Source organism: Arvicola amphibius, chromosome 13 (genome assembly GCF_903992535.2).
Source record: "Arvicola amphibius chromosome 13, mArvAmp1.2, whole genome shotgun sequence".
NCBI lineage: Eukaryota > Metazoa > Chordata > Mammalia > Rodentia > Cricetidae > Arvicola > Arvicola amphibius.
The window spans coordinates 51,146,244-51,171,858 of record NC_052059.1 but is presented as its reverse complement, the minus strand read 5'-3'; the positions used below and the strand labels follow the sequence as shown (position 1 = coordinate 51,171,858).

Genomic DNA, 25,615 nt, shown 5'->3' with positions numbered 1-25,615 from the left:
AAATTCGACTTTTATTCGACAGTTCTGGCAAAGGTGAAGCCAACCCTCTTGGTTTAAATAAAAAAACAAACTATGTAACACTGTGAAGGTTTAACTGGTTAAAAATAAGAATATGCTCCAGAAAAGAACATACTAGTTAAGAAACAGTCTCTATCTCCAAATAAATAAATAGTCCTCCTTTGGTCACTGTTCAGAATAAATACAATATTCACATAACCACTATGATCCATGAAGAAAGTACATTTTTTATTGAATTTTCATTCATACATGTTTCCACTTTTATTAATCAAATTTAATAAATTTGATTCGTTAATCATAAAATCCTGCTGTACACATTGTTTACATGTCGTCAAAAACCTCTGCTCCAAACATCACAGAAACTTCACCGATTCTAAGACTGAAACCCTCACACAGACGGGAGGAGCTAATTAGCATGCATTCAAAGAGTACATTGTAGATATGCATAATTTATTTGGCACTGTTTGTTGATATTGCAGCATTTTCTTGTCAGAAGCAAGCATCCAAGGCTCAGTCATAATGTCCCAGAATTTGCTACTCACATCTTAATCAGCTTTTTATCTTCATTCAGTAACCAGTCAGTTTGGAGAAGCAAGCCACAATCCAGCTTCAGAATGGCCTTCAGACCCTCCAACTGCTTTATGCGCTCCAAGCTCCCATCTGCAAACTGGTTCAGCTTGGCAGTTTTCCAATTGTGGAGAATGTCAAGAAGAAACAATTTAAATAAAACACCCTTTAATACACACAAATACAGCATCTCTTCAGAAGCTCAAAGGGGGTTTTGGTGGTGCACAGCTTGAGATGATTCTGACACTTCAAGCTGTCTAGATTGCATTAGCAGGTTAGAAGGTTCTGGAATGTTCACACTTAAATCCACACCCTAAGTTACTTGCTTAAGCAATTCTTCCTAAGACTACAACAGTCTTAGGATTTGGGTTCTATCCCAATGGGCAATTTAACTTCATCTTAACAATTTTGCTTGTTTGTTTTGTGTTTTTTATTACTGTTTTTGGCTTTTGTTTGTTTGTTGCTTGGTTGGTTTTTTTTTTTTTTTGAGACATGTTTTCTCTGTTTAGTCCTAGCTATCCTGGAACTCACTATGTAGAGCAGGCTGGCCTCGAACTCACAGAGATCTACCTGCCTCTGCCCACTGAGTGCTGGGATTAAAGGCATGCACTACCACATCCAGCTAACAAACCTTAAATCCCTTTACTTCAATTAGACTAAATTTAATTCACTAAAACTGTACAAACCCCAGAAGATCTGTGTAACACCATGAGTGGTGTCTTACCAGGAAAGATTCAGTATGTCTATCCTGGTGGCTGGCTCCATCGCGTCTGTCTCAGAGAGGAGAGGCATGGCACCTGGCTCAGAGAGCAGAGGCATGGCGATTTATTAACTTCCCTTCCCAGCATTCTGTTCTGTCTACTCCGCCTACCTAAGGGCTGGCCAATCAAATGGCCAGGCAGTTTCTTCATTAACCAATGAAATCAACTCAAACAGAAGACCCTCCTACATCAGATCTGTTAAGAACATGTATATCATGTTAATGAAAAACATTAAGTTTTTAAAAGTTAAAAATAAAGCCAATGGAATATGGATCACTGCAAGGGACACCAGAAATGGGAGATTCTCTAATAATGTTTACATATGCTGTAGCTTCACACAAAATTTTGGCAATAATTAAGACCTTTTAAAAAAGAATTTGTAAAAAAAACCGCACCTAAGTGCAAAGTAATATTACTGGACCAAAATTCATTTTAATAATTTTTATTTTAAGTATATTTTTTACATCCTAATTGGGGTTTGGAATCCCAAGCTAAAACATATTCTTCCCCGCTGAATCTGAGAAGCTATTCTAGATCATGCTTTTCAAACGCAGTTTTTTTTTTCTTGGCTGTTTTTCCGATTTCTGGGGCCTGGTATTTAAAGGGCTCCACACTAGGTGTGCGTGATTCTTGCTGGGAAGAGCTTTTGGAAAACTGTCCATCACATAGAAAGAGTGGCTGCCATCAGAACTTGAGCAGTATGGGAGAAACATTAAGTCCCTGTCAAGATCGGACTTATTCTTAAAGTAACAGAGCCTGTTCTCTGCGACACTAGAGAACACAAATGATCAAGCTAAATTGTCTTCCTGGACTTAGATGACAAAGGCTCCATCTTACTTAAACATCTATGCAGGACTGTTCCTGAGATTTACTGAGAGGCAGAGGGAGCCCCAGGTGTTACTCAGAAGGGGAACGGGCTACTTCGGAGGAAAGAGCTGCCGTGGTAGCTTCTCTCAAATGTTCATTTTACTCAAAAGCTAATGGAAATGTTTTCGGGTCCTTTGTCGCATGCTACGCAAACCAGCTAAGGCATCAAGACTGCCTTTTTAGGGAATTTTCCACCTCTGAGACGATTATTAATCTAGTTTTTGATTGCCTGATTCAACATTTAAATTTTTTATCTTCTGCACTTCGATACTGAACGATTTTATTTTCCCCAATGATCTTCACAATCCAGAACACAGGCACCAAAAGCAGTACTCGAGAGTCATCGCTTCCTAGAACAAAGCAATGGAAGCGGCAGGAAATCCGAGGAGAGGTGTGAGAACAGGATCCGGCTCCTCTGAATCGCCCTCAAAATGAGAATACTTCTATTTAATAAGTCAATATATTATTCTTAAAAGTAAAAGTTTGGTCCCTAGGATAAGCTGAACAAAAATTACCCTCACCCCACTCCAAACGGCCAGCTCAAATCACCCCCTGTACTTCACAAAACCGGGAAAGTTGTACAGCTGAGGCGTTTAAATTCGATGGCTCCCATCTACTGCTCCATTCCCAGCTGCCTCCCTGTTTCTTTCCAAACACACACGTGCACTCTCAAGTAAAACACTCTGTGTCTGCTGATAAATTATGAGGACTATGAACTAGGGGTGTACAGGGTCTTATAGCTACTTTGTAAACATCAGAGTCACTGGGGTCCTTTGTTTCAAAAGCCTGAATCGAATCGTGCAAACAGGGACCACTACTTTCCCAGACGCGGTTCGCTCGCTGCGTACAAAGGGCGGAGAAGAAGTCCTCGTAACTGAGGTTGAGGAGAGATGGCAAGGAGATGATCTCAGTCGGTCTGATTTGCCAGGGGAGAAAGCCTAGTGTGCTGTCCACAGAACCAAACTTCAGTACTAAATCCGGATCCAGGAAGCCCTGGGCACGAAGCAAGCCGTCAAACACGTCCACGTTCAGATCTGTGGCTCTCCGTTGCTGCTGCGCCACCGACTGGCAGAAGTCCTGAGCGGCTCTCACTACATCTGCTTTTCCGTCTTCTGGGGACAGCACCTGCACTGCCGACCGGCAATTTAAAACTAGACCGTCTTTGTCATTACTCTCTCCCAACTCTGCTGAGTATCTGGAACAATCTAAGCCCGAAAGTTCCTGTCGTCGTTTTAAAACTTCCTCCATCAGTCTGGAATTATTTCTCTTGAAAATACCTTGGTGGTCGTAGACGCTAACGTAGGAGATCCCCGCGGCCACGCACCACACCACGATGCTCGCCACGTCCGAGAAGCCGTGCTCCAGCTCGGTGATCAGCAGAGTCAAGTGCACTGGCAGCTTGTACAGGGTCCGGCCTCGGCGCGCCAGAGCAACCCAGGGCGCATGGCTGCCAGCGCAGGGTCCCTGGTGGGAGGCGGTGCGAGTGAGGGTGCAGGTGCGGGTGCGGGCAGGGACTGCGACGAGGGGTCCCACGGTTCGCCAGAGGCTTGGGGAGCCGCCAGCTCCAAATGCCCGGGTGCACGCACAAGGCCGAGATGAGCGTAAGGCGGACAGAGCAGTGCGTGTAGTGCCCGCCACACCAGTTCACACAGCACCCGCTGCACCAGCGCCTGAAGCCTGGCCATAGTCGGGAGAGCAGGACGCCATCTCCTCCCAAGGCCACCATGCACAGCTGTGAGCGGCTCCCGCGGCCCCACCCCTGTTGCTGTGCGATTGCTTCATGATAGCCACCCAGACACAAGTGAGATGAGATCTGGAGACATTCTAATAATTTTTAAAAAGAATTTATTTTTAAAAAAATGTGAATGGTGAATGCGTGTTGTGCTTGTATTAAGTTTATGTACACCTCTTATGTGCAGGAGCCAGTGGAAACCAGAAGAGGGAGCCAGGCCCTATAGAACCAGAATTACAGTTGGAAGCCACTTGAAGAAGCTGAGAATCAAACCAGGGTCTTCTGCAGTTTTAAGTGCAGGCAGTGAATGACCCGTCTCTCCATCCCCTGGAATGCACTTTTGATTTTCCATTTTCCTGACGGATAAAAAGACTGAACACTTTTCAGAATTTTATTAGTCATTTGGGTTTCTTTTTAACGACTATATATCTAATTTGTTTACCAGTGTATATATTTGTTGGATGATTTTAAAGATGGAGAGTTTAATTTGTGTAGTTTTTATATACCTAAATCATGGGGTTATGACGCTGCGTTCAACCTCCTGGGGGCACCGCTGCTCCTCCATCAGAACAGATTTCAATCTGACCTTTGGCAGTTTCCTCTCCCTGGTGTTGACATGCTCCTCTCACTCCCCGACCCCAAATCCCGTTGTGTAAGGTTTCTAGGCCAAAGGCAGATGGTCCCAGACACTTTATAGCTAGCTTCCTGTCTTTAAATGTCATTTGAACGTCTACATTGCCTACTAGGGAGACTCTGGTGGGTGAGCACGGATGTGCTGTGTCCCTAGGGATGTTTTTCCGTCAGTTTTGTTCAACGTGCTTATTATTTAACCAAGACAATGATCTAACCTTTACCCAGTTTAGCCCTAGGCTTCCAAGATCTTAGTAGTTAAAGTAATTGGGGCTGGTAAACGCTTGAGCCACGAAAATGACATGATTTTGCATTGGGTCAGTGTCCTTCCGTGGAAGCTTATCTGCTCTACGGCGGACTCAAAACAAAAACAAACAAACAAACAAAACCCTTAATACACCCTCATTTTTAGTCCGGAGTCCTCATTTAGAGTTCTAATGAGGGAGGATTCGGGTGCAAACTCATTGGGTAAGTTGTCCTCTCCAGTTTTGAATGTCTTTCTAATCTAGAGAACACTCAGTCCCTGGGTCTCGGATGTCGTTAAACATAGAAGGTGCCCGTGTTAACACATTAGTTTTCATTGCTGTGGCAAAAAGTCCCAAGGAATGCCACTTAAAAGGGGAAACGTTCGCTTTGGCTCGTCCTTCAAAGATTTCAGTCCACAGACCTGTGGTTCCTTGCTCCTGGAACAGCACCGGGCAGAATGCTAGGGCAGGAAGCATGTGACAGAGCAAAGTTGCCAACCTAGGAATAAGGAGGTGGGTTTACGAGGAGGAAGCCTGGGGCAGTACATAGTCCTTGGCGCATGCTCAGTCAGGACTAGCTCCCTTCAACTGGTGCCCTTCTCCAAAGTGTCCCTCACTTCCCCAAAGCCCATCACCTCAGAAGCACAGGCTGGACTAAGGAAGTCACAGCCCTCACCGTCTGCTTACTCCTCTAAAGCTGCTGTGTTGAAGACTATGCTTCCACAGTCGAGCCTTTGCGGGGCATTTCAGATCTGAGCCATAAAATATGTGTAAGCAACATTTTAGACTTTGGTTACCGTCACTACACGCTATGAAAGACACAAGTTACATAAACAGGGCCATGAAGGTGGCTCAGTGGATAAAGGTGCTTGTGCCGATTCTGACAACAAGAGTTCCATTTGTCATATTGAAAGGAGAGGGGCTGGAGAGATGGCTCAACGGTTAAGAGCACGGACTCTTCTTCCAGAGGTCCTGAGTTCAATTCCCAACAACCACATGGTGGCTCACAACCATCTATAATGATATCTGGTGCCTTCTTCTGGGGTACAGATACTCATGAAGGCAGAATACCGTATACATAATAAATAAATAAATAAATAAATGAATAGATGAATAGATGAATAGATAAATAAATAAATAAATAAATAAATAAATGGAGAGAGCTGGGGGCTGGAGAGGAAGCTCAGTGGTTAACAAAAGCTCTTGCTAGTCTTTTCAAATGACCTGAGCTCGATCAGTTGATTTACAACTTCCTGTAACTGCAGCCCCAGGAGAGCCTGTGCTCCCCTCCCATAAAAATAATAAATCTTTTTTTTAAAAAGGGGGGGGGGGGAAGAAACAACTCTCACAAGTTGTCCTATAACCGCCACACGTGTACCAAGGTGCTCATGCACACACACACAAACCCACACAAATAATTAATATGAAAGTAATACAAGTGATGGGGGAAGTGTCTTTCCTATTATCTAATTCTTTATGGAAATAACGTGTTTATCACCAAATACCTTACAACTCAAGGAGCTTACACTTCAGATGCCGTCTCCCCAGATCACTCCGAGGGCTATCCCTTCTGGTATCCTTTCTGGTATCCCTTCTGGTTCTTTTCAATGAAAATTACAGATGGGTGAGTGATGGCATCCGGCTGAAGCTCCATGTCTGCCAGTGAATAGTGCGTGTGCCACGTGTAAAAAAATTTTATTTTAGCAGAAATAAGTATACAAATAACTAAGGCTAAGAAATCTTAGTACTAGGTGAGGGAGGCAACTTCCTCAATTTGATTTTAAAACAAACAACAACCACCACGAACAAAAACTACAGCTGACATTATGTTTAATGGTGAAATACTGTATTGCCATAAGAATTAAAAAGAAGGTTAAAAGGCATCTCTCCAGAGATGGCTCAGAGTTTAAGAGCACTGGCTACTCTCCCAGAGGACCTGAGTTCAAGTCCCAGCACCCACATGGTGGCTCACAGCCACCTGTAACTTAAATTCCAGGGTATCTGACGCCCTCTTCTGACCTCCTGGGGCACTGCACACACATTGTGCATAGGCAAAAAACTCATGCACACACAAACACTAAAAAGAAAAAAAATAAAGAAGAAAGTACCTGTACTCAAATCTCAGTGTCTTCCTGGGGTGGGGGTACTAGTCAGAGTGATGAGGAGAAAAGGTCAAAGGCCACCAATTGAAAACAAGAAAACCTCTTGTCTAAGGTGTATGATCAGCTACATAGACGATCTCAAGGCGTCTATTGAAAACAATTAGGAGAACTAAGAAATGAGTTCACATCCAGTGGAGGTGGCACATGTCTTTAGTCCCAGCACTCAGGAGGCAGAGGCAGGTGAATCTCTAACATCCACTGAGAGTAGCACTAGAATGTAACATAAACAGAGAGGTCACAAGGCTTACAAGGCTCTAAAAGCTTAGACAATTATGAGACTCACAAAGCCTGCCTCCGAGGTTCCATCCACAGCAGCCATTCCAGGAGACGCTTCAGTGGAGCTCCCTACAGGCTGTGCAGGGAGCTCAAGGGACGCAACTTTCATGAGTCATCACCCATCCTGGAACAGGCTTCTCAGTGATGCCCCTGCCTGAGGGTCTATCATCATCATCTCTCCCCACTCCACCCCTCGTAAGCAACTCCAATAAACTCATTGACCTGTCAATACACACGGGTGGAATCATCTCTTGGTTGTCTTTGGTGCCCTGGAGAAAACAGACACCTATTCACCTATCCCTAGAAAATGTCCCACGACACAGTTACAGCCTGAGCACAGACAGACAAAAGGCCAAGACGGGGTAAGGCCAAGCAGTTACATGGCCCCTGAGATGGGTGGCAGGGCTTCATGTAACTAAGGCTGATCTGACAGAGGGCGAAGCCATCATGAGGGCGGTCCCACCGTGGCCACCTTTCCCACTGGTTGCTGAGTTGGCAGTGGTGTGACCTCTGTTGAGAGTGACGTGCCATCAAAGTGGAGCCATCTGCACGTAAAGCATCCCAGGAGGCTTGAAGACACATGACCCAGTCCTGCTCAGACAGTGGTGCAGAGAAAGAAGTCTGTCTTTCTCCTTGTCCCTCCTTTGGTTTTATCCACTCAACGAAGCAGAGAGTGTGCCCCTTCTCTATATGGAGTGTCAAGCCTCCTTGATAAGTGGAGGCCACCACACAAACATGGAGATGTGAAATCTGTGATTCGGTATATACACAGGGGCCTTGGTAATGGCCCTGTATAGGAAACTACGAGTTATAACTGGAAATTATCAACCTGCATCAGAGCTGTTTGAATTGAAGAAGCCTTTTAAACAGAAATGAGAGAGTCCTTTACAGCATGGCGCATGAGGTCATGGGTCATGGGGACAGATGGGAGGGTCTGAAGACTGTAGAAGTAGAGAAATGGAGTAACATGGCTGCTTCCCCTTTCTTGAGATCCAAGCTGTGTGATGTGACCTAATGTGAGGGGCTGGTCCATACGAGCCATTAGGGACACTTGCTTTAGTGCTGGCCGTGGGTCCCAGGAAGGACGGGCATTGCTGAGAAAACTGGACACAAGAGAGACAGTGTTTGGTTTCCAATTTCGCTAGCCTGGTAAAGCAAGAGACACAAACTAACTTATGGGAACTTTGGGAGCCGTACAGGACTTTAGTTATTTTGTTGCGGTCCATGATGGGGAATGACTGGGACACTGGAGTGATGGGGACCAGCACGTAATTGGGGTTTTAGGCACTAAAGAATTCAAGATGAGATGGGAGACAGGGAAGCAGATGACGGAGCCTGTCTGAGTTTCAGAAGCGAATGTGACAAGATTTGTATTGAATCGGAGTTCCCGGGGGGGGGGGGGGGGGGGGGATTTGGCAGACAACCAAAAGCCTCTGAAAGGCTCTAAAGCCTGGGCAGCAGTTTACCAGGGAGATGAGAGAAGGGGTAAACGCAGAAAAGTGCAAGATAAAAAACTAAGTTTGAGCTTGTCCTGGAGCTGAGCAGCTATTTCCCACGGAGAATATACTAGGCCAATTTCCCTCTGCCAAAAAGGTATACTGGAAGAGGGGGGTTGTTTGCACAGCCCAGGGCCCTTCCAACAGTCAGGTGAAGCCAACTGAGAGGCAGCAGGACTAGAACCAGCCTGTCAGGATTGGGGAGCCAACCCCAGTAGCCCACATGGCCATCGAGAACACAACCATGATGATACATGAGATAACTCCTGGCTGACCCTCCCCCCCTGCCCCGTGCCCACGGACAGGAATAGCCCATTGTGTCTTCACCACGATTTGGTCTCGGGTTTGCACCACTGACTCGTTGGTCTTAGACCTCTGGACTCAGACTGAATTAGTGCGGAGTTTCTTAAATTCCCAGCTTGTGGACGGAAGGTGCCTGACTTACTCTGCGACTCTAGAATCACAGGACTTGTTTGCCAAACAAACACATAAAGAGATTTTCAGAAAGCTTAATCATTAAGGAACCACAATGGTCACAATGAATTAACACTGCATACACAAGTAAGGGTAATTACTTTAATCCGAAAATAGCAAGTACTGGTAAGAATGATAACCAATTAATTCTCTTCTGTTGGCGGAAACGCAAAATGGTGCAGTTTGGGAAATACTCTGTTCCTCAAAAGACTAAATATATAGTTTTTATATAAACTAATAATCTTACTCCTAGTCATTTATGGGCACAAAAACTTACATTCGGCTGGGCGGTGGTGGCGCACGCCTTTAATCCCAGCACTCGGGAGGCAGAGGCAGGCGGATCTCTGTGAGTTCGAGACCAGCCTGGTCTACAAGAGCTAGTTCCAGGACAGGCTCCAAAGCCACAGAGAAACCCTGTCTCGAAAAACCAAAAAAAAAAAAAAAAAAAAAAAAAAAAAAAAAAAAAAAAAAAAAAAAACTTACATTCTCACCAGCTTGAGATAGAAAAATACAGATGTAGAGAGATGCCCAGAAACTTCTTTAGATTTGCCCAAAACTCACAAGTTACATGATTTTCATCTGTTAAACGGATGGACTATGACAACTCTATAAGTTGGTATTTTTCAATACAAAGGAATGGTTCCCACCAGTCTCATTTGGTTTGTGTGGCCACTGACCCTAACAAGCGAGTGAAGAAAATCAAAAGTCCACTGTTCCTCTTCGAACCACAGAGAATAAGATCACGAGGAGCAAGTGCAATTTTAAACAGACATGAGTGGGTGCTTCCCGTGGCTCCCTCTCCCCATTAACACAGGAAGAATGAACAGGATAACCAACTTCCACATTCAACCTGTAAGCGGTTTGTCTGCTCACTCCCAGACAATGCCTGAAGATCAGGTTTCTAACTGGCCTAGATGTGATCGCTGGCAAGGCGTTTCATTAGTAGACATTTCCCCACTCCCAAGCCAAAATTTCAATGAGGGCGTGAAAAAAAAATCACTCCGCACCAAAAAAGAGATTTCATAGCTGAATAATATAATAACTGAATTGAAAACTTTAGTGAGGAGGTTTAACATCAGACAAGGTCAAGCAGAAGGAAAGACCCACCAGCTTGGAGACATATCCCTTACAACCAACCCATCTAAAAATAGAAAGGGAAAGAGAATATACAAACGTAAAGATAAATTATGAGATATATCTGCAGGACAGCCAAGCAGATACTGTTCCGAGAAGAGTCAGGGAGAGTCAGAAAGCTTATACAGAAAGAAAAAGTATTTCGAGTTCTTCCTAATTTTTTTTTTAAATTTGAAAAGTATACGTGATCATCACATCTAAGAATCTAAGTAAACAAAGCAAAAATGGACAGATCTGAAAGGAGAAGTTGATGGGAACACAATAATAATAATAATAATAATAATAATAATAATAATAATATAATAATAGTAAGATGACTTGATGCTCCACTTTTCACAGTGAATAAAAAAGTCAAAAGCCCAGTACTGTGAGGCATGCGCGTAATTCAGCCCGGGAAGCAGGGCTGGGGAAAGAGGTCAAGGCTTCAGGCTTGCTGGGAAAGCGCTCTGCAAACCGCGCTGCATCCCTGCCCAACAGAAAGCTTTAAATGATGTCACTAACCAATAGAAAAATCTACTGCTACATACTCAGTACTTCAATTTAGCTGCTTTCCAGGTGACTTTTATTTTCCTATTTTCTACATTAACGCTGGAGTAAGCCCATTGCGAATAGGGATACACAGTGCTCCAACTTCCAGCTGTACCCCAGTCACAAACAAGGGCATCTGACCAGAGAGTAAAAGTTTATTAATCAAAGATGAATGCAGTTACTATGTATCATTAGTATACATACCCTAGAGGGAGGCCGGGGATAGAAAACACTAGCTGGGATCCAGAATAAGAAGTAACAGCATAGGTGAGAACAGAAATCAGTACAATCAATTTGAGAGGCAGAGGCGAGGTTTCTGGGTCCCCAATTATACGTGGATCTACTAAAACCGAACGTGACCTATAAAAAGGAAGAAAGAAATGTCTGTCACAACACTATTTGTAAAAAGTCCCAAACTGAAAACTGTAGATGCAATCTTGTAGCCACCCAGGAATAGCCGCGGGTAAATTCTCCTACAAAATCCTACACACCATTGAGAATGGTGACTACAGTCACATGAAGCAATGGAATACATTTCCCCAAAGCATTTCAGAGCAGAAGTCAGACCAGGAGGAGCCAACTGGGGCTGATCTAGCTCAGCTGTAGAACCCTTGCTTAGCACGGGTGAGACCCCCGGGGCTCTGTCTGTAGCACCCCAAGAGCATGTTTCAAAGAAGTAACTACTAGACAATTCCATTGATACAAGGTTAAAAAACGGGTACTGGGACTTCTTTAGAAACCCACGAGGAAATGTCATGAGAAAAACACTGGCAACAAAGAATTTAATTCAAAGTATTTCCCAAAGAAAGGCAACCAAGGAACACTGCCTATAGAAACGCTGGCAGACCCCAGCCAGCATTTTAACAGTGCGACTGAGCTTCTCAGAATTCCCAGAGGCACCAGCAGGAGAGCCTGGATACTCACAATTACTTCACGAACAGCGTGGGCATGTCCTTTCTGCTGATACAGCACAGGTAATGAGTACCACAAAAAATGTTGTAAATTTCCTCTTTTTGACATTTTTCCCTGCAAACGCCTTTTGCTAGCCAGCATGTATCAAAAATTCGTCGTATGTAAATATTCAGTCCGCTTCTAACTGCAAACAGAAAAAAAAAAGGTTAATGTGATAGTTATTGTCTCCAGTGTCATGGATAAATTAGACTTCCAACTCATCATACGTTTTAATAAGAAACTCTACATAATCAGATATATCCATCGTATCTATGACTACATACCTCTTCTAGTTGCTTTGGCCTCACCTTTCAGGGGCCCTGTTATAAGCCCTTAGCTCCCATGATTCAGAATTACATGAACTACTACTGGTCATTTATATGTATAGGACAAAACAGTGGGTTCAGCTTGCCACTATTTTCTACATGGAAAGATCATTCAGCAAAGAAGTTCCAGGGGTCTGCAGAGACTCCATACCAGGAGACACGAACATCTCCCAGGTAACTTTGGGTTGTCAAAACTTCATTCTGAAGGAAGGAAGACCAATGGCCTAGAATTCAGAAGCCATCAGTTCCATCCCGATGTGTCCAATTACTTTCAGGATGACTTTTTGTTAAGTGCCCTGTTACCTGTCCTAGCTTAATTACAGAGTACTCAGAGGTATCCTATGGGATAATGGGAAAGAAATGGCTTGAAGTACCTAAGACCCCTACCTAAGTCTAGCAATGTTAATACCTAGGTGCCCTTGGAAGCCAAGGAGTAATGGACGGGAGGTGGTGGGGGGAGCAGTTCATGGGAATGGGTGTAGCCCGGGCCATCCCTCTCTTCTATGGCAAGCCTTGGCCTCTCTTCTAGCTGCCAGCATAGAACCATGGATTAGACTTTGATCTGCAGAAAGAATCAATGTGTGCAGATAATGAACAGTGTATGGTCAAATGCTACTGGTAAGCAAAGTTGCCTGCGGTATGCTCACTAGCAGAGCAACCCCGCTGGAGACAGAGGACCCAAGAGGAGACACGGTGCATATCCAGAGATCCTGCCACACCCAAGAGCAGCAACCGTCTCAGTGTGTTCCCAGGTGTCTGTCTTTCCCATGTTTTACACTTGATCCTTACGTGGCAACTTCTGAATGCGAAGGTTTGGGGTAGGAAGAAGGAGCTTTCTGAACACCCACAAGCCCCCACGTCAATTACTAAGTGGGGGTTTCCTCCATATTCTCACGTGACTCCCCCCTGTCCAGAGCGCAGTTTGGCTACTCATTCTGACGCCCCCACAGGATCCAACTATGCTACAAAGGAATTTAATGCAGGCTGACGACTAGCTCAGTTTTTAGATTCTTCTCACTGTAACATTTGCCTTGGGTTCTAAACAAACAAGCAAGTGTGTGAACAGCCAACCATGAGAGGCAAGCCCCAAGAGTCCTTGGGGGACAGCTTCCCTTCCACCCCAAGTCCTGTCTTTGCTCTAAGAGGTTTTTCACTCCACTCCGCCCCATTTCTGCCCACGTCCCTCCAGCCTCACTGACAAGCTTCCTAGATGCTCAAGACCCAAATTCAGAGCCAGTTCTTCTCCGAAGAGAGCCACCTCTTGTTAGTGCTCTTGGTGTCATCTCTTCGTTCCCTGCAGCGACCACAGCACACATCTCTGGCCATACTCCTGTTTTTACTTCTGTTCTCTCGGCCCTGCCTTTGTCTCGGTCTTGTAGAGCCTCGCACCACAGTTCCGCAAGCAAAGGGATTTATTTTACCTGGTGGAACACAGCAGAGCAAGGCAAAGACCACAAGGACCAGCTGTAGGCGCCTCATGGCCAAACCGGTGAGCGAAGAGTCAGTTGAGATGCAAGGCAGAGTCCCTGTGTGTGTGGCTTCTGAGACATGAGGACCCGTGCGGCTAGTGAACCTTTTGGAACAAGGACATCTGCTTGCTCCACTGAGCAGCCCAATAAGTGCAAGATCTGACTTTGAATACAGCAGCTCGTCACTAACAAATGCTTACTGGCTGCCACTTCTGAGTTACCAGCCCAGTTTACGCTGTGTCGATTCAATAGTCTCGTTCAAAGCCCTACTGGGGTTCTTTATGTCTTCAGAGTACACCCATTTAACAAATGCCTAGTGTGTTCTCAAAGATCTAAGTCTCATGTGTTGGGGATGGTTGTTTTCACCCTTACACAGTCAAAGTTCAGGTGGGAGTTCTCCCCTTTGGAAAACCGAGTCTTCTGGACTAGACGGCTTCACCGAGTTCACGTAAATCATCAGTGGCAGCAGCACATTGTACAAACTGCCTGGCCTGACCTGATTCTAGCCTGGCTGCAAGCTCTTTAGAAAACAAGAACTCCCCCAAAGGGTGCAGGATAACCTGCATAGTACCACCAGCACAATCCCAGAGAACACTGAGCCATGGCCTCCTACTGACCTCCTACGTGCTTAGGCATGCGCAGTGTGAGGTATGCACAGGAAGTATGATAAAAATGTCTTCTTTGATGACTGAGGGTCAACAGGGCTTGGCAGCTTCCGAGGTGTTTAACAAAAGCTGTACGGTCTTGTGTGAAGACCAAAGATCCCTTAAGGCATAAAGCTGAGCACGGATCTCTACTCTACAAGTTTTTAATAAGGCGCTTCATCTGGCTAAACAATGGTATTCTCGCCTGTAGAGCAGGTTGAACATCAGTGGTCTATCTTCCTGTCCCAGAGACTTTTGAGAGCAAATGAAGCAATTGTCATAAAAAAAAAACCTTGTGAATTGTACATCTAAGGGACCAGTAAGGCTATATAACAAACAAGACCTTTAAAACAGAGGTGATACACCTTCAACTAGAGAGCAAAGAGCCCGCACTAGAAATCCACTCTTCCATCACTGACCTAGGGCTGGCGCTATAGCTCAGGGTTAGAGCCCTTGTCTCGGATGCACAACATTGTAGGTTCGACCCCAACATAAATAAGTAAATAAACAAGCAAACAAACAAACAAGTAAATTGCTATGGCTTTGCCCTATGTTTTGTCTCCCATAGCAGATGTGCAGAGATGATGGTGGCTTGAAAGAAAATAGCCCCCAAAGGAAATAGCACTATTAGGAGGCGTGGCCTTGTTAGACTAGGTGTGGTCTTGTAGGAGGAAGCGTGCCACTGTGGAGGCGGGCTTTGAGGTCTCATATATGCTCAAGATACGGCCCAGTGTTAGATCCCTTCCTATTGCCTGCAAGTCAAGATGTAGAACACTCGACTACCTCTCCAGCACCATGTCTGCCTGCAAGCCACCATGTTATACCATAATGATAATGGACTAAACCTCTGAAAATGTAAGTCAACACAATTAAGTGTTTTTTCCTTTATAAGAGTTTCCATGGTCATCGTGTCTCTTCACAGCAATAGATACCCTAACTAAAATGGATAGATAGATGACAAGTAGATAGACAGGTAGGTAAAAAGGTAAATAGATAGATAGATAGATAGATAGATAGATAGATAGATAGATAGATGATACATAGATAGATGATGGATGGATAGATAGATGATAGATAGTAGATAGATAGATGATAGATAGATAGATAGATAGATAGATAGATAGATAGATAGGTAGGTAGACGGACCACCTCAACACTTCAGTGGGCTCTTATTTTCAAATTCCATGAATCTTATAACATGGCATGGGTTCATATCTGTGAAAGAATCATAAGAAACCTACAAAGCAGAAAATCAGCAAATAATGAACAGAAGATGTGAGCTCAGAGGAGCCTAAAGGGTCACGTGATCACAATGCTGTGAGAGACACTCCTAATGAGCATGTTCCAACCAGAAGCACAGCCAGGTTTTCTTTCCCATGGTCCATAAGGTTTCTGATCTCCTCTCCCCCAGCCAATCACCTTGGCCTCCATTTCAACCCTTCCTCTGTGCCCTACGGAATCCCGACTCCCCTGGACACATTCTTTGCCCTTCCATCTCCGAGTTAGTGGTTCTGGGTTCTCTGGGGGCAGTGTTTCTGTGCACAGCTGCTATTCAGGAGTAACCCACCTTCTGGGGCAGCCCAAGCCATGGGGCAGGCAAGTAGCTTCTTTTGATGTCCTAATGGCCCCCTGATCCTTCCGCAGCAGTACCTTCTGTGAAACGGGTACCTCCTTTCTCTCTCCCTGCTCACACTCATGATCACACCTTACCAGGTTTACCTCCAACATATAGTTCACACCCATAGACTGTTCTTCATCTCCACTACCGCTCCTCAATCCCCTGAAGTCATCACCATCTGTCACTAAACTAAGTGACCTTCTACCTGGTCTCATGTACCATGTTTAGATAATTACCATCCATCCTCCACTCAATAACTGAAATAGCCTTTATAGAAACCTGATCGTGAATTTGCCTGAGTAAAGCCCTTCAGTGGTTCCACAGTGAGATCCACTAGCACGGACAACTAATGCATGCTGTCCTGATTTGCTTCCTGACGTCATGATAGAACACTACGACCAAAAGCAACTTGAGGAGCAAAGCATCGGTTGGGCTGATACGTCTCAATTACAGTCCCTCACCCAAGGGAGCCAAGGCAGGCTGCTGAAGGCAGGAACTCAAACACAGACCAGACAGGAAAGCGGCTCGCAGGCTTGCTCTCCATGGTTTGCGTGGTTTGCTTTCTTCTACACCATCTGCCCAGGGGTAATAGCTCCCACAGTTGGCTAGGTCCTTCCACATCAATTATCAATCGATAAAATGCACCCCTCCCAGGCCAATCCGATGGGAGCATTTTCTCAGCTGAGGTTTCTACTTCTCAAATGAGTCTAGTTTCCTTTGGGGGTAGAGACTAGCATAAATGTGCTTATATGGAAAGGTTATAATGGAACCATTGGTCCCGTAATTAATATATGCTAATAAGGACTAAATAAAATTCCATTATGTTGTGTATCAGCCATGTTTTTTTCTTGTTATTGTTGTATTTTTTTCATTTTCTGCTACCTGACAAATCACATTATTTATTGCATTCTAAGTACTGTCTATAGGGCTGGCAAGATGGTTCCATGGGTAAAAATACTTACCATGATGCTGAGGACCTGCACTTGAACCTTGAATCCTATGGTGGAAAGAAAAGACTGACCCCCATCAGCTGTCCTCTGACCTCCCTACGCTGGCCATGGCGCGCGCCCGCCCGTGTGTGTGTGTGTGTGTGTGTGTGTGTGTGTGTGTGCTCCCACCCAGAGGCCCACACACAACGATAATAAAGTATTTCTAAACGGATATACTGTGTATAGAAGAAGAGTGGATACAAAGATGTTACTTTGGATTTGATTTTGTTCACTTCTGACTTCTGGTGCAGCGAAGGTGACCGAGGTGAGGCTGGGCCAGCGGAAATGTGTTCAATAGACTTCCAGTACTGTTTTGCTGTTTATTGTTTTCAGCCATTTCTGTTTGGGGATTTTTATTCGTTTTGCATCTCTTTGCCTCGCTAATTACAGCAACTTAAATTTCAGTTGCCATGAGAAGGGCAAGTGATGTCTTTTTCCCTCTGTCTATCAATCGCCTTCCAGTTTCTCCACCAACCTTGAAGACAGAGTCTGGGAGCCTAGGAGGCAGACATGGAGACTAAGCAACTGGTCCCCAAATCCACAGATGTCTAACCTTCATCTTCTTTCCCCTCTAATTCCAGGCTTTCCATCTGGAATTTGGTTTATTCAAGCTTTTTATTTTCCAAGACAGGGTTTTTCTGTGTAGCCCTGGCCATCCTGGAACTCAGTCTGTAGACTAGGCTGGCCTCGAACCCAGAAGTCCGTCTACCTCTGCCTCCCAAGTGCTGGGATTAAAGGTGTGCTCCACCACTGAGACGTCACCAGGGCTTTCTTACACCTCCTGCTCTTGGAGAATTCATAGAAAACTGATTTTTATTTTGTTTAAGATTGCCACTAAAATGCAGCAAAGTTCTTTTGCTCTAGCTAGATGGCTTGCAGGATCTTCTTTAGTTTCTTTATTAGCGATAACCCCTGACTTAAAATAGTTTGATTTATAATTTTTTAAATTTTTACTACAGTGTGAAAGTGGTATGAAGATTTGCTGCAGGTTTTTCCTTTTTAAAAATTTTTATCTTCTTCAAGGGGCTGTATGGTACAATACTCTCAGGATGCCGGGTAACAGTTCCCAGCAGCCACACAATCACAAGAGCAAACTACCTATATTTGACCCAATACTCTCTCGATAGGTGATTTGACAGGTTATGTATATTAAATGCCTCTTTAACTTACAGTATTTTCCACTTATGACGATTTTTGTTACCATGTAAGTCCATCTCAAGTTGAGGGTCATCTGAAGAAAGACCAAAGATTAGTAATGTTTGACTTTCCTGTTTCCACACGGAGCGTTCTCAGCTTCTGAGTGGTTACTAGACGAGGAAGAATCGTAAAGCTGGGATCTGAGAGTTCAAATCCCCCCACCCCCCCGTTTTTTTTTTTTCCACCTAACCAGGACTGCCGAGTCTTCCTGAGCCTAAATTGAGCAGTTGCATAAGGCATGCTGAGTGAAGGCAGCTGAAAGCTCGCCAGCGGTTCACTTAGGCGGAGCGGGGTGCGGGGACGTTTCCTGGAGCGGCTCCCCTGAGGATGGCACAGTTGGTGTGATTAAGTCAGAGAAGGATTCTGTGGATGAGAGGCACGGGGGAGAAATACAAGGGAGGTGTACCAACATGGTCTTCATCCGCTACACTGTTCTTCTGATCCAAAAGAAGCCGTGTCTATCCTTCGTAGCTGAAAAACGGGTGGCCGTTCATGGCAAGATACTAAAGTCACCCTATCAGTCCCTTCTGCCATGGGGGTTAAAACACTAAGAAACTGAAGAAATAAGAAAACGGCACCTGTGTACCTGAATTCGAACTCGTTCTGTCACCTCCCTGTGACTCATCACATTTCCTGGAAGCTCATTATTTTGAATAAGCCAATGGTGTAAAAGCAATGGTAAAGCGAGGTTATAGCGCCCTCGTGTGGTTGTGGTGACTATTACATGAGCTCATTTCTATATCAGAGACCGGGGAAATGGATGGCTCATTGTGCAAGCCTGATGACCCGAGTTTACAGCCTCAGAGCTCATGCACAAGCCCAGTGTAGTGGCATGTATCTCTCATCCCAGCATTCCTGGCAAGATGATAGGTAGAGATAGGTGAATTCCCTAGACACCCAGAGGCCAGCTAGCCTGGAGTAACCAGAACAGTGGAAAAACAAACAAACAAGTAAATTGCTATGGCTTTGCCCTATGTTTTGTCTCCCATAGCAGATGTGCAGAGATGATGGTGGCTTGAAAGAAAATGGCCCCCAAAGGAAGTAGCACTATTAGGAGGTGTGGCCTTGTAGGAGCCCTCTCACCGGCAGAACTGTTGGCCAAAGACAAGAATAAGTTCCACTTCACATGTTCAGATGCTTAGCATAATGCATACAACAAACATGATAAACCAAGGAGAGAAAACACCACACACACACACACACACACACACACACACACACACACACACACACACGTGCGCGCCTTCCGATAGCTGGCCTCAAGGAAATGGAGATGTATCAGCTTCTCTGTGATAATCCCTAATTAATTGTTCGTTGGAAGCTCATTGAGCCTGAAGGAAACACAGTAAAAACAATTTGAGGAAATCAGCAAAATAAAGGAATAGAATGACCCAAACTAGAAATTTAGTAGAGATTATAATTGCTTTGAAACAACAGAAGTCCCGGAGTGAAAAGGATCCAATGAAAAAAACCCAGACAGCAGGCATTAGCCGCAGAGCCGGAAACAGAGGCACCTGCGGTCAGAGAAGAATCATTAAGAAACACACTGTCCGGCACAACAAGGAAAACTTGCCCAGTAAATGGTTAAATGGTTCCTTTTGTCAGAGAAGAACAATTTTATGTCCTGATACACCCAGCTACCAATATTAAAGCACTCCACCGAGACTCAGCCTCTTGGGACTAACTGTGTGTTAAAGAATTGCCCCAATTTCTTACACTGGACATGGCCACTGTGTATCCAAATACAGAACTTCATCGAACGCTTAAGATAAGCAAAAATAAAGAGTTTCTGTCTGTGATAACAGGCAGCCAGGCTGCTCTTTAGGTTGGAGGAAGAGGCAGGGGCATGCTCGTGGGTTGGAGGAGGAAGCAGGGGCATGCTCGTGGGTTGGAGGGGGAGGCAGGGGCATGCTCGTGGGTTGGAGGGGGAGGCAGGGGGATGCTCGTGGATTAGAGGGGGAGGCAGGGGCATGCTCGTGGGTTGGAGGGGGAGGCAGGGGCATGCTCGTGGGTTGGAGGGGGAGGCAGGGGCATGCTCGTGGGTTGGAGGGGGAGGCAGGGGCATGCTCGTGGGTTGGAGGGGGAGGCAGGGGGATGCTCGTGGATTAGAGGGGGAGGCAGGGGCATGCTCGTGGGTTGGAGGGGGAGGCAGGAGCATGCTCGTGGGTTGGAGGGGGAGGCAGGGGGATGCTTGTGCAGCTCTCCTGGAGGCCAGAGGGCCACATCTAGAATCTTCCTCTATCACTCTCCACCCCTTGTTTGTTTGTTTGTTTGAGGCACTGAACCGAGAGCTCATAAATTAGCTAGACGACTGGCCAGGCCCCTCCCATCTCCTCCTCCTAGCACTGGGGAGGGGAGGTGCCATTCATTTAAAATAAAATTTTATATATGTATATATATATATATATATATATATATATATATATATATATATAATGCTTTAAGTAAGTCTTGTCATAACCAAAAACATTAAGCATCTGGGACAAACAGAAAACATAAACAGGAAACAATCAAGGCATATGATTACCACCACCAACAAATTAATTAATTAATTAATTTGAAAAAAAAACAGGCTACAAAGGAAGAGGAAAAATGAACTACAAAATATTCAGGAATAATTAACAAAATGTAGTGGTTTTCTCCAAAATTCATAAACTTTTTGTGTTCAGATTCCTCTTTTTTTCTGTATTCATTAAGCTTCTCTAGCTTCCTGCTGTATATAATAATTCACTTAGGGCAATCATTGGGATTTAGTAGGGACCCAATCATGAAAAGACCCTAAATGGGACTGATGTAAGTAGGAGCATCTGAGCTCTGTCTCTCACTTGCAGGAGACACATCTATAATGAACCACATCCTCTGAAGTTTTTCTACATCAGCTCTGTGTCTCATTTATTGCAGAGGCTGGGTCTAAGAAGAATGGGCCAGGGGTCCCTTCAGACATGTAAGTAACTAAGGCTGACAACTCAAACCAGATTTCCATCCGGCACGGTGGAGCTGCCCCTCCTTGCAGCCCCTTGTCATTCCCCAAATCCAAGGAATAAGCACAGCCTTGCTTGATACGCTTGAGCTAAGAGCTCTGAGCTAAGGGAGATGTTAAGATGTCCATGGGAAGAATAAGGCACTGCGGACACTTGGCAGGAGCCAAGAAAAGCAGCCCTGAGCCCTGGGGACTTCTGGGCAGCTGTCCCAGGGTATGAGCGCATGAAGTCTTGAAAGCAAACACCAGGGACTTTTTTTTTCTTATCAAAGGCAATATTGGTTTCATCTGGCTACACAATCCCTTAAGGCAGCTATGCTTCCTGGACACTTGGACAACCAGATCTTATAACCTTTACTGAACTTGCCCTGATACAGAATGTGATTGGTGATTGGTTGGTTGGTTGGTTGGTTGGTTGGTTGGTTGATTAGTTGGTTTGCCTTGTACCTGAGCAACGTTCTGTGTGGCCAGTTAGATTCTTCAGCTTGGGCTTGGGTTTTCGGTCTGAAGTCACCCCTCTGTGATCGTAGGTTCTCAAGGATCCTGAAACTGTGCTCTGAACCAAGTCTTTTTAAAATATACTTTTATTTACTCTTTGAGAACTTCATACATGTTTACCATTTGTCCAAATGCATCCCTTACTTCATCTCCTCCAGCTCCCACCAGAACCATGCTACTCATCCTTCTCCTAACTTCAGGCACTGTCTTCTTTTAACCTCCTGAGTGCATTTAGTGCTGCCAGCATGTGCATGGGTGGAGGGCTATCCAATGTAGCATGGGCAACCTACCAGGGGTCACCTCCCCAGAGAAAATGACTGCACCTCCAGCAGTAATCCCTAGTAGTTCCCTGGGTAGGGTAGAGCTGTGTGATCCCTTCTCACGTCCATGCTAGACTTTTGACGGGCTTAATTGTGTGCAAATCTTTTGCCTGCAATCTTGGATGCAGCACGATTCCAAGGCTTATCCTAATACACAGGTCTGCAGGAACGTAACTAGAGAATGGAATGTTCTAGATAAGGCCTAAAGGCAGGACATATGTTCAGTTTTATCATAACCAAAGGAAAGGCTATGTAAGGTCCTCAATTCCTATGAGTTAAAAATTCAGCATTCTGAAGAAGCCAGAAGCAATGATGGAAGTCATTTCTTCTCTTCTTCACAGACACCCCCAACCTGGTACTCTTTAGGACCGAGCGGAACCCTAGAGCAGCCCCATTCAGTGACCTACCCAGCTCGGTCAGGGAGGTTCCCCTACACCTTCCAGATAATCTAAGCTCTGGAATCTCCTCACCAGATATGAGAAGGTAGCAACTTTCATGTATAATCTCCCTTCTGATACATGTGTGTTCTTGCTAATAGGTACAAGTCAAGCAGAGACATGGGGACCACATATCAGCTCTTCCTCACACCTAACATCTCCCAGGATTCCAAAGGATTGAGGGAGTGTGTCAACAAAGATCCTCTAGGACAGCAGTTCTCAGCCTTCCTAACGCTGCCACTCTTGTTTCTATTGCTCCTTCATAACTGTAATTTTGCTACTGTTATGACTCGTAACGTAAATATCTGTGTTTGCCGATGGTCTTAGGTGACCCTTGTGAAAGGGCCATTCAATGCCCCCCAAAGGGGTCTCAACTCACATGTTGAGAACCACTTCACTAGGCAGTGGCTGGTCGAGGTAGTTCATTACTCTTGTTAACTGATAAATTCATAAAAATCTCCACATGCAGTAGTGAATATCTGTAATACTAACACCAAAAACACCAAAGCAGAATATTGGGGAGTTCAAGGCCAGCCTAGGCACATTGCAAAACCTGGTCCCCCAAAATGAACTAAAATCTTGCATATTAACAGGACACACAGACATTGTGCAATGTTTAAGTCAGATTAAATATTCAAATTCACAAGCATTTATCGTCTTTTTTTTCCAGTGAAAACTTTGTTTCACTTTGTTTGATTCACTGAGACCGGCCTCAAACTCTTGATCCTCCTTCCTCATTGCCTGAATGCTGGGATTAGAGGCGTGGCCCATCCTGCCCAGCTGGTGAAACATTTAAAACCCTTTTCCTAGCTTTTTAAGAAAATGTACAGTGCGTTATTGTTATCTCTAGCCAATGTAGCATGCAATAGCACACCAGAACTTCTTGTGTCTAACTGTAACCCAGTTCCCAGGGAGTGGCTGTCCCACGGCCCTCTCTGCCTCTCCGCCTCCTCTGGGAACTACCATTCTGCTCTCAACCTGTGTGAGGTCAATGTTTCTGACGCAAGATCACATGGTACTCCTCTTTCTTAATTCACTTTACAAGATCTCCAGTTTCACTCATGTCGGGGGTGATAAATATTAAATATAGGCACCCCGTTTTCTTTGTCCAGTCATCAGTTGATAGACATACAGGTCGTTTCAATGTCTTAGATATTGTGAAGCATTTTCACAATTAATATAGAGGTTCGGTTGTCTCTTGGCATGCTGACTTCACTTCCTTTTAATAAATCCCCACTAGTAACATTTCTGGATCACAAGGTCATTCTCTCTCAATTTCTGAAAGACCCTCTATGCTACTGTCCATGATGGCTCTACCAATTTACATTCCAGCTAACAGTGTACCCCTTTTTCCTTACCCTCCCCAGCACTTGCTATCTTTAGTCTTTCTGTAGCAGCCATTCTTATCGGAACCAGATAGGCACCTCCAGTTTTCATTAGTATTTCTAGGTAATTAGTGACGCTGAGAAGGACTGTTTTTATAAAAGGCATCTTTTCTTTCTGTTAAACTGCTATCCATCATTCTTGGGAAGATGGTCTAGCATGTGAATTCAAAACAAAGACATGGTTTTAGGTTTGTTAACTAACAAGTGCACATGTAGAACACAGCTCCAGCAGCCTTTGCTCGCTCCAGGCAAGCCCCTTCAATCCCTCTGAGCCTTGATTTTCCATCTCTAAAAGAATGGCCAAGCCTCTTTCCTGTAGTCGTGGATAGCAGATGTTTGGGATGAGGCTGAAACTCGGTGAGACCAGAAGTCCAGTGAAAGATGCTCTCGTGGCAAAGAATCCTTGGAAGAGACAATCTCACCACTGGCCACCAAAGCACGTCAATGCAAAGCCCACTGTCATGGTCTCACCCCGAGCTTAACTCCAAGTAGAGACCAAAGAAAGATTCTCTCAGCAGTTTTCCATTACCGAGAAGACATTTGGAGGTCTCTGAAGGAGAAAGAAAAAATGGCTCCTATGGTGGATTATTTAATAATAATGAGTACTTACAGTATACCAGCATGCGTGCCAGCAAGATGGCTGAGCTGGGCTCACCACTAGAGTTCCATCCCTAGAACTCATGTAAACATAAAAGGAGACAGCTCCACAACGTTGTTCTTTGACCTCCACATGCACACAAACACACACACACACACACACACACACACACACACACACACACACACCACGGGAACACTCATATTTTTTAAATATGTGCACTCATATTTTTTAAAATAAAGCATACCAGCATGAATACATTTTTCATTTTATTCCCATATCCTCAAAAGGAGGAAATCCTTGCCACAATGCACCTGGTTCTGGAGAAGATGCAGCTGGAGCTGAGATGCTAAATAAAGTCTTCAAGTGAGTAGTCCTTAAAAACAGAGTGTAACCCATAAAACTCCACTCTGCTGACATCTTACAGACTGAAATGTGTGGGCCACTTGGCCACAAGCCTATCTCCAAGGGCAGAATAAAATCAAAGTTACTGTCAGTCATCCATCACTGGCCCCGAGCAGTGCAAACCTAATGACTCATGTCAAGGGCCACATTTTTAGGTCCAGGGACGTATTGTCCAGTTCCTCTTCTGAGTCTAGGCATCCAACCGTGAACACAGCACAGAACTGGCCCTCCCGTGAGAAAGCAGCAAGATTTCCAACTTGGTCATTCCTAAATGGGAGCTTATACCCTGACCCCTGAGGTCCTCACACCGTGATTGGTATCTCAAGCCAACCATTTGGAAAAGGAAGTGCACCTGGGAACTTTGCTTCATCTACATCGGTCTCTGGACCTGAGAGTAAGTGAGGACCCTTCCCTTCTCTACTGCATGAGTAATTAATCAATCCTTCTACTCCTGGTCAAGCCCTGTTGACATGTTAAGACCCTTTTGTTTCTTGGAACACTGTGAGCTCTCCTTACCTTTATTCTACCCAGTCTTGAATTACCTGTACTCAGGAATAGTGTTTCTGGGACCCTGGGCTTTCGGTGTGACTTGAAGGCAAATGATGCAGCCATTTTTCCCCTGAATTTTCAAGAGGTGAGAGGGAAGGCACTTAGGTCTGACGTGGGGTGTCCCGCTCTGCTGGTGGAGACACTCTGCCCTTCACTGAGTGCGTTCACGTCATGTGGTTTGCAGAAATAAAAGTAGCGCTGAATGGCACAGGGTTCTCCTCTTCTTCTGAACCCTGTAGGAACTGTGACCTTCCCGGAAGAGGGAGCCAGAATCCAGCCCCACCTAACCCAGAACATCTCTATACAGGAGGCTCCCTGACAGCTAGCTGGGAAGTTTCGGCTCTGCACACTCCACAGCC

At 44.9% G+C, this 25,615-nt stretch overlaps 2 protein-coding genes across 2 annotated transcripts; both read right to left on the bottom strand.

Moving 5' to 3' along the window:
* Positions 1-3,027: 3,027 nt before the first annotated feature.
* On the bottom strand, positions 3,028-3,898 carry LOC119799811 (dehydrodolichyl diphosphate synthase complex subunit Nus1-like). Its single transcript, XM_038309685.1, is given in 3 exon segments — positions 3,028-3,062; positions 3,065-3,628; positions 3,631-3,898. Coding segments are annotated over 3 exon segments (867 nt in total).
* Positions 3,899-11,816: 7,918 nt separating this feature from the next.
* On the bottom strand, positions 11,817-13,646 carry Defb135 (defensin beta 135). Its single transcript, XM_038309593.1, has 2 exons — positions 13,589-13,646; positions 11,817-11,986 (listed from the first exon to the last, which is right to left on the bottom strand). Exons 1-2 carry the CDS (start codon positions 13,644-13,646, stop codon positions 11,817-11,819), a joined length of 228 nt encoding a protein of 75 aa, XP_038165521.1.
* Positions 13,647-25,615: the final 11,969 nt, after the last annotated feature.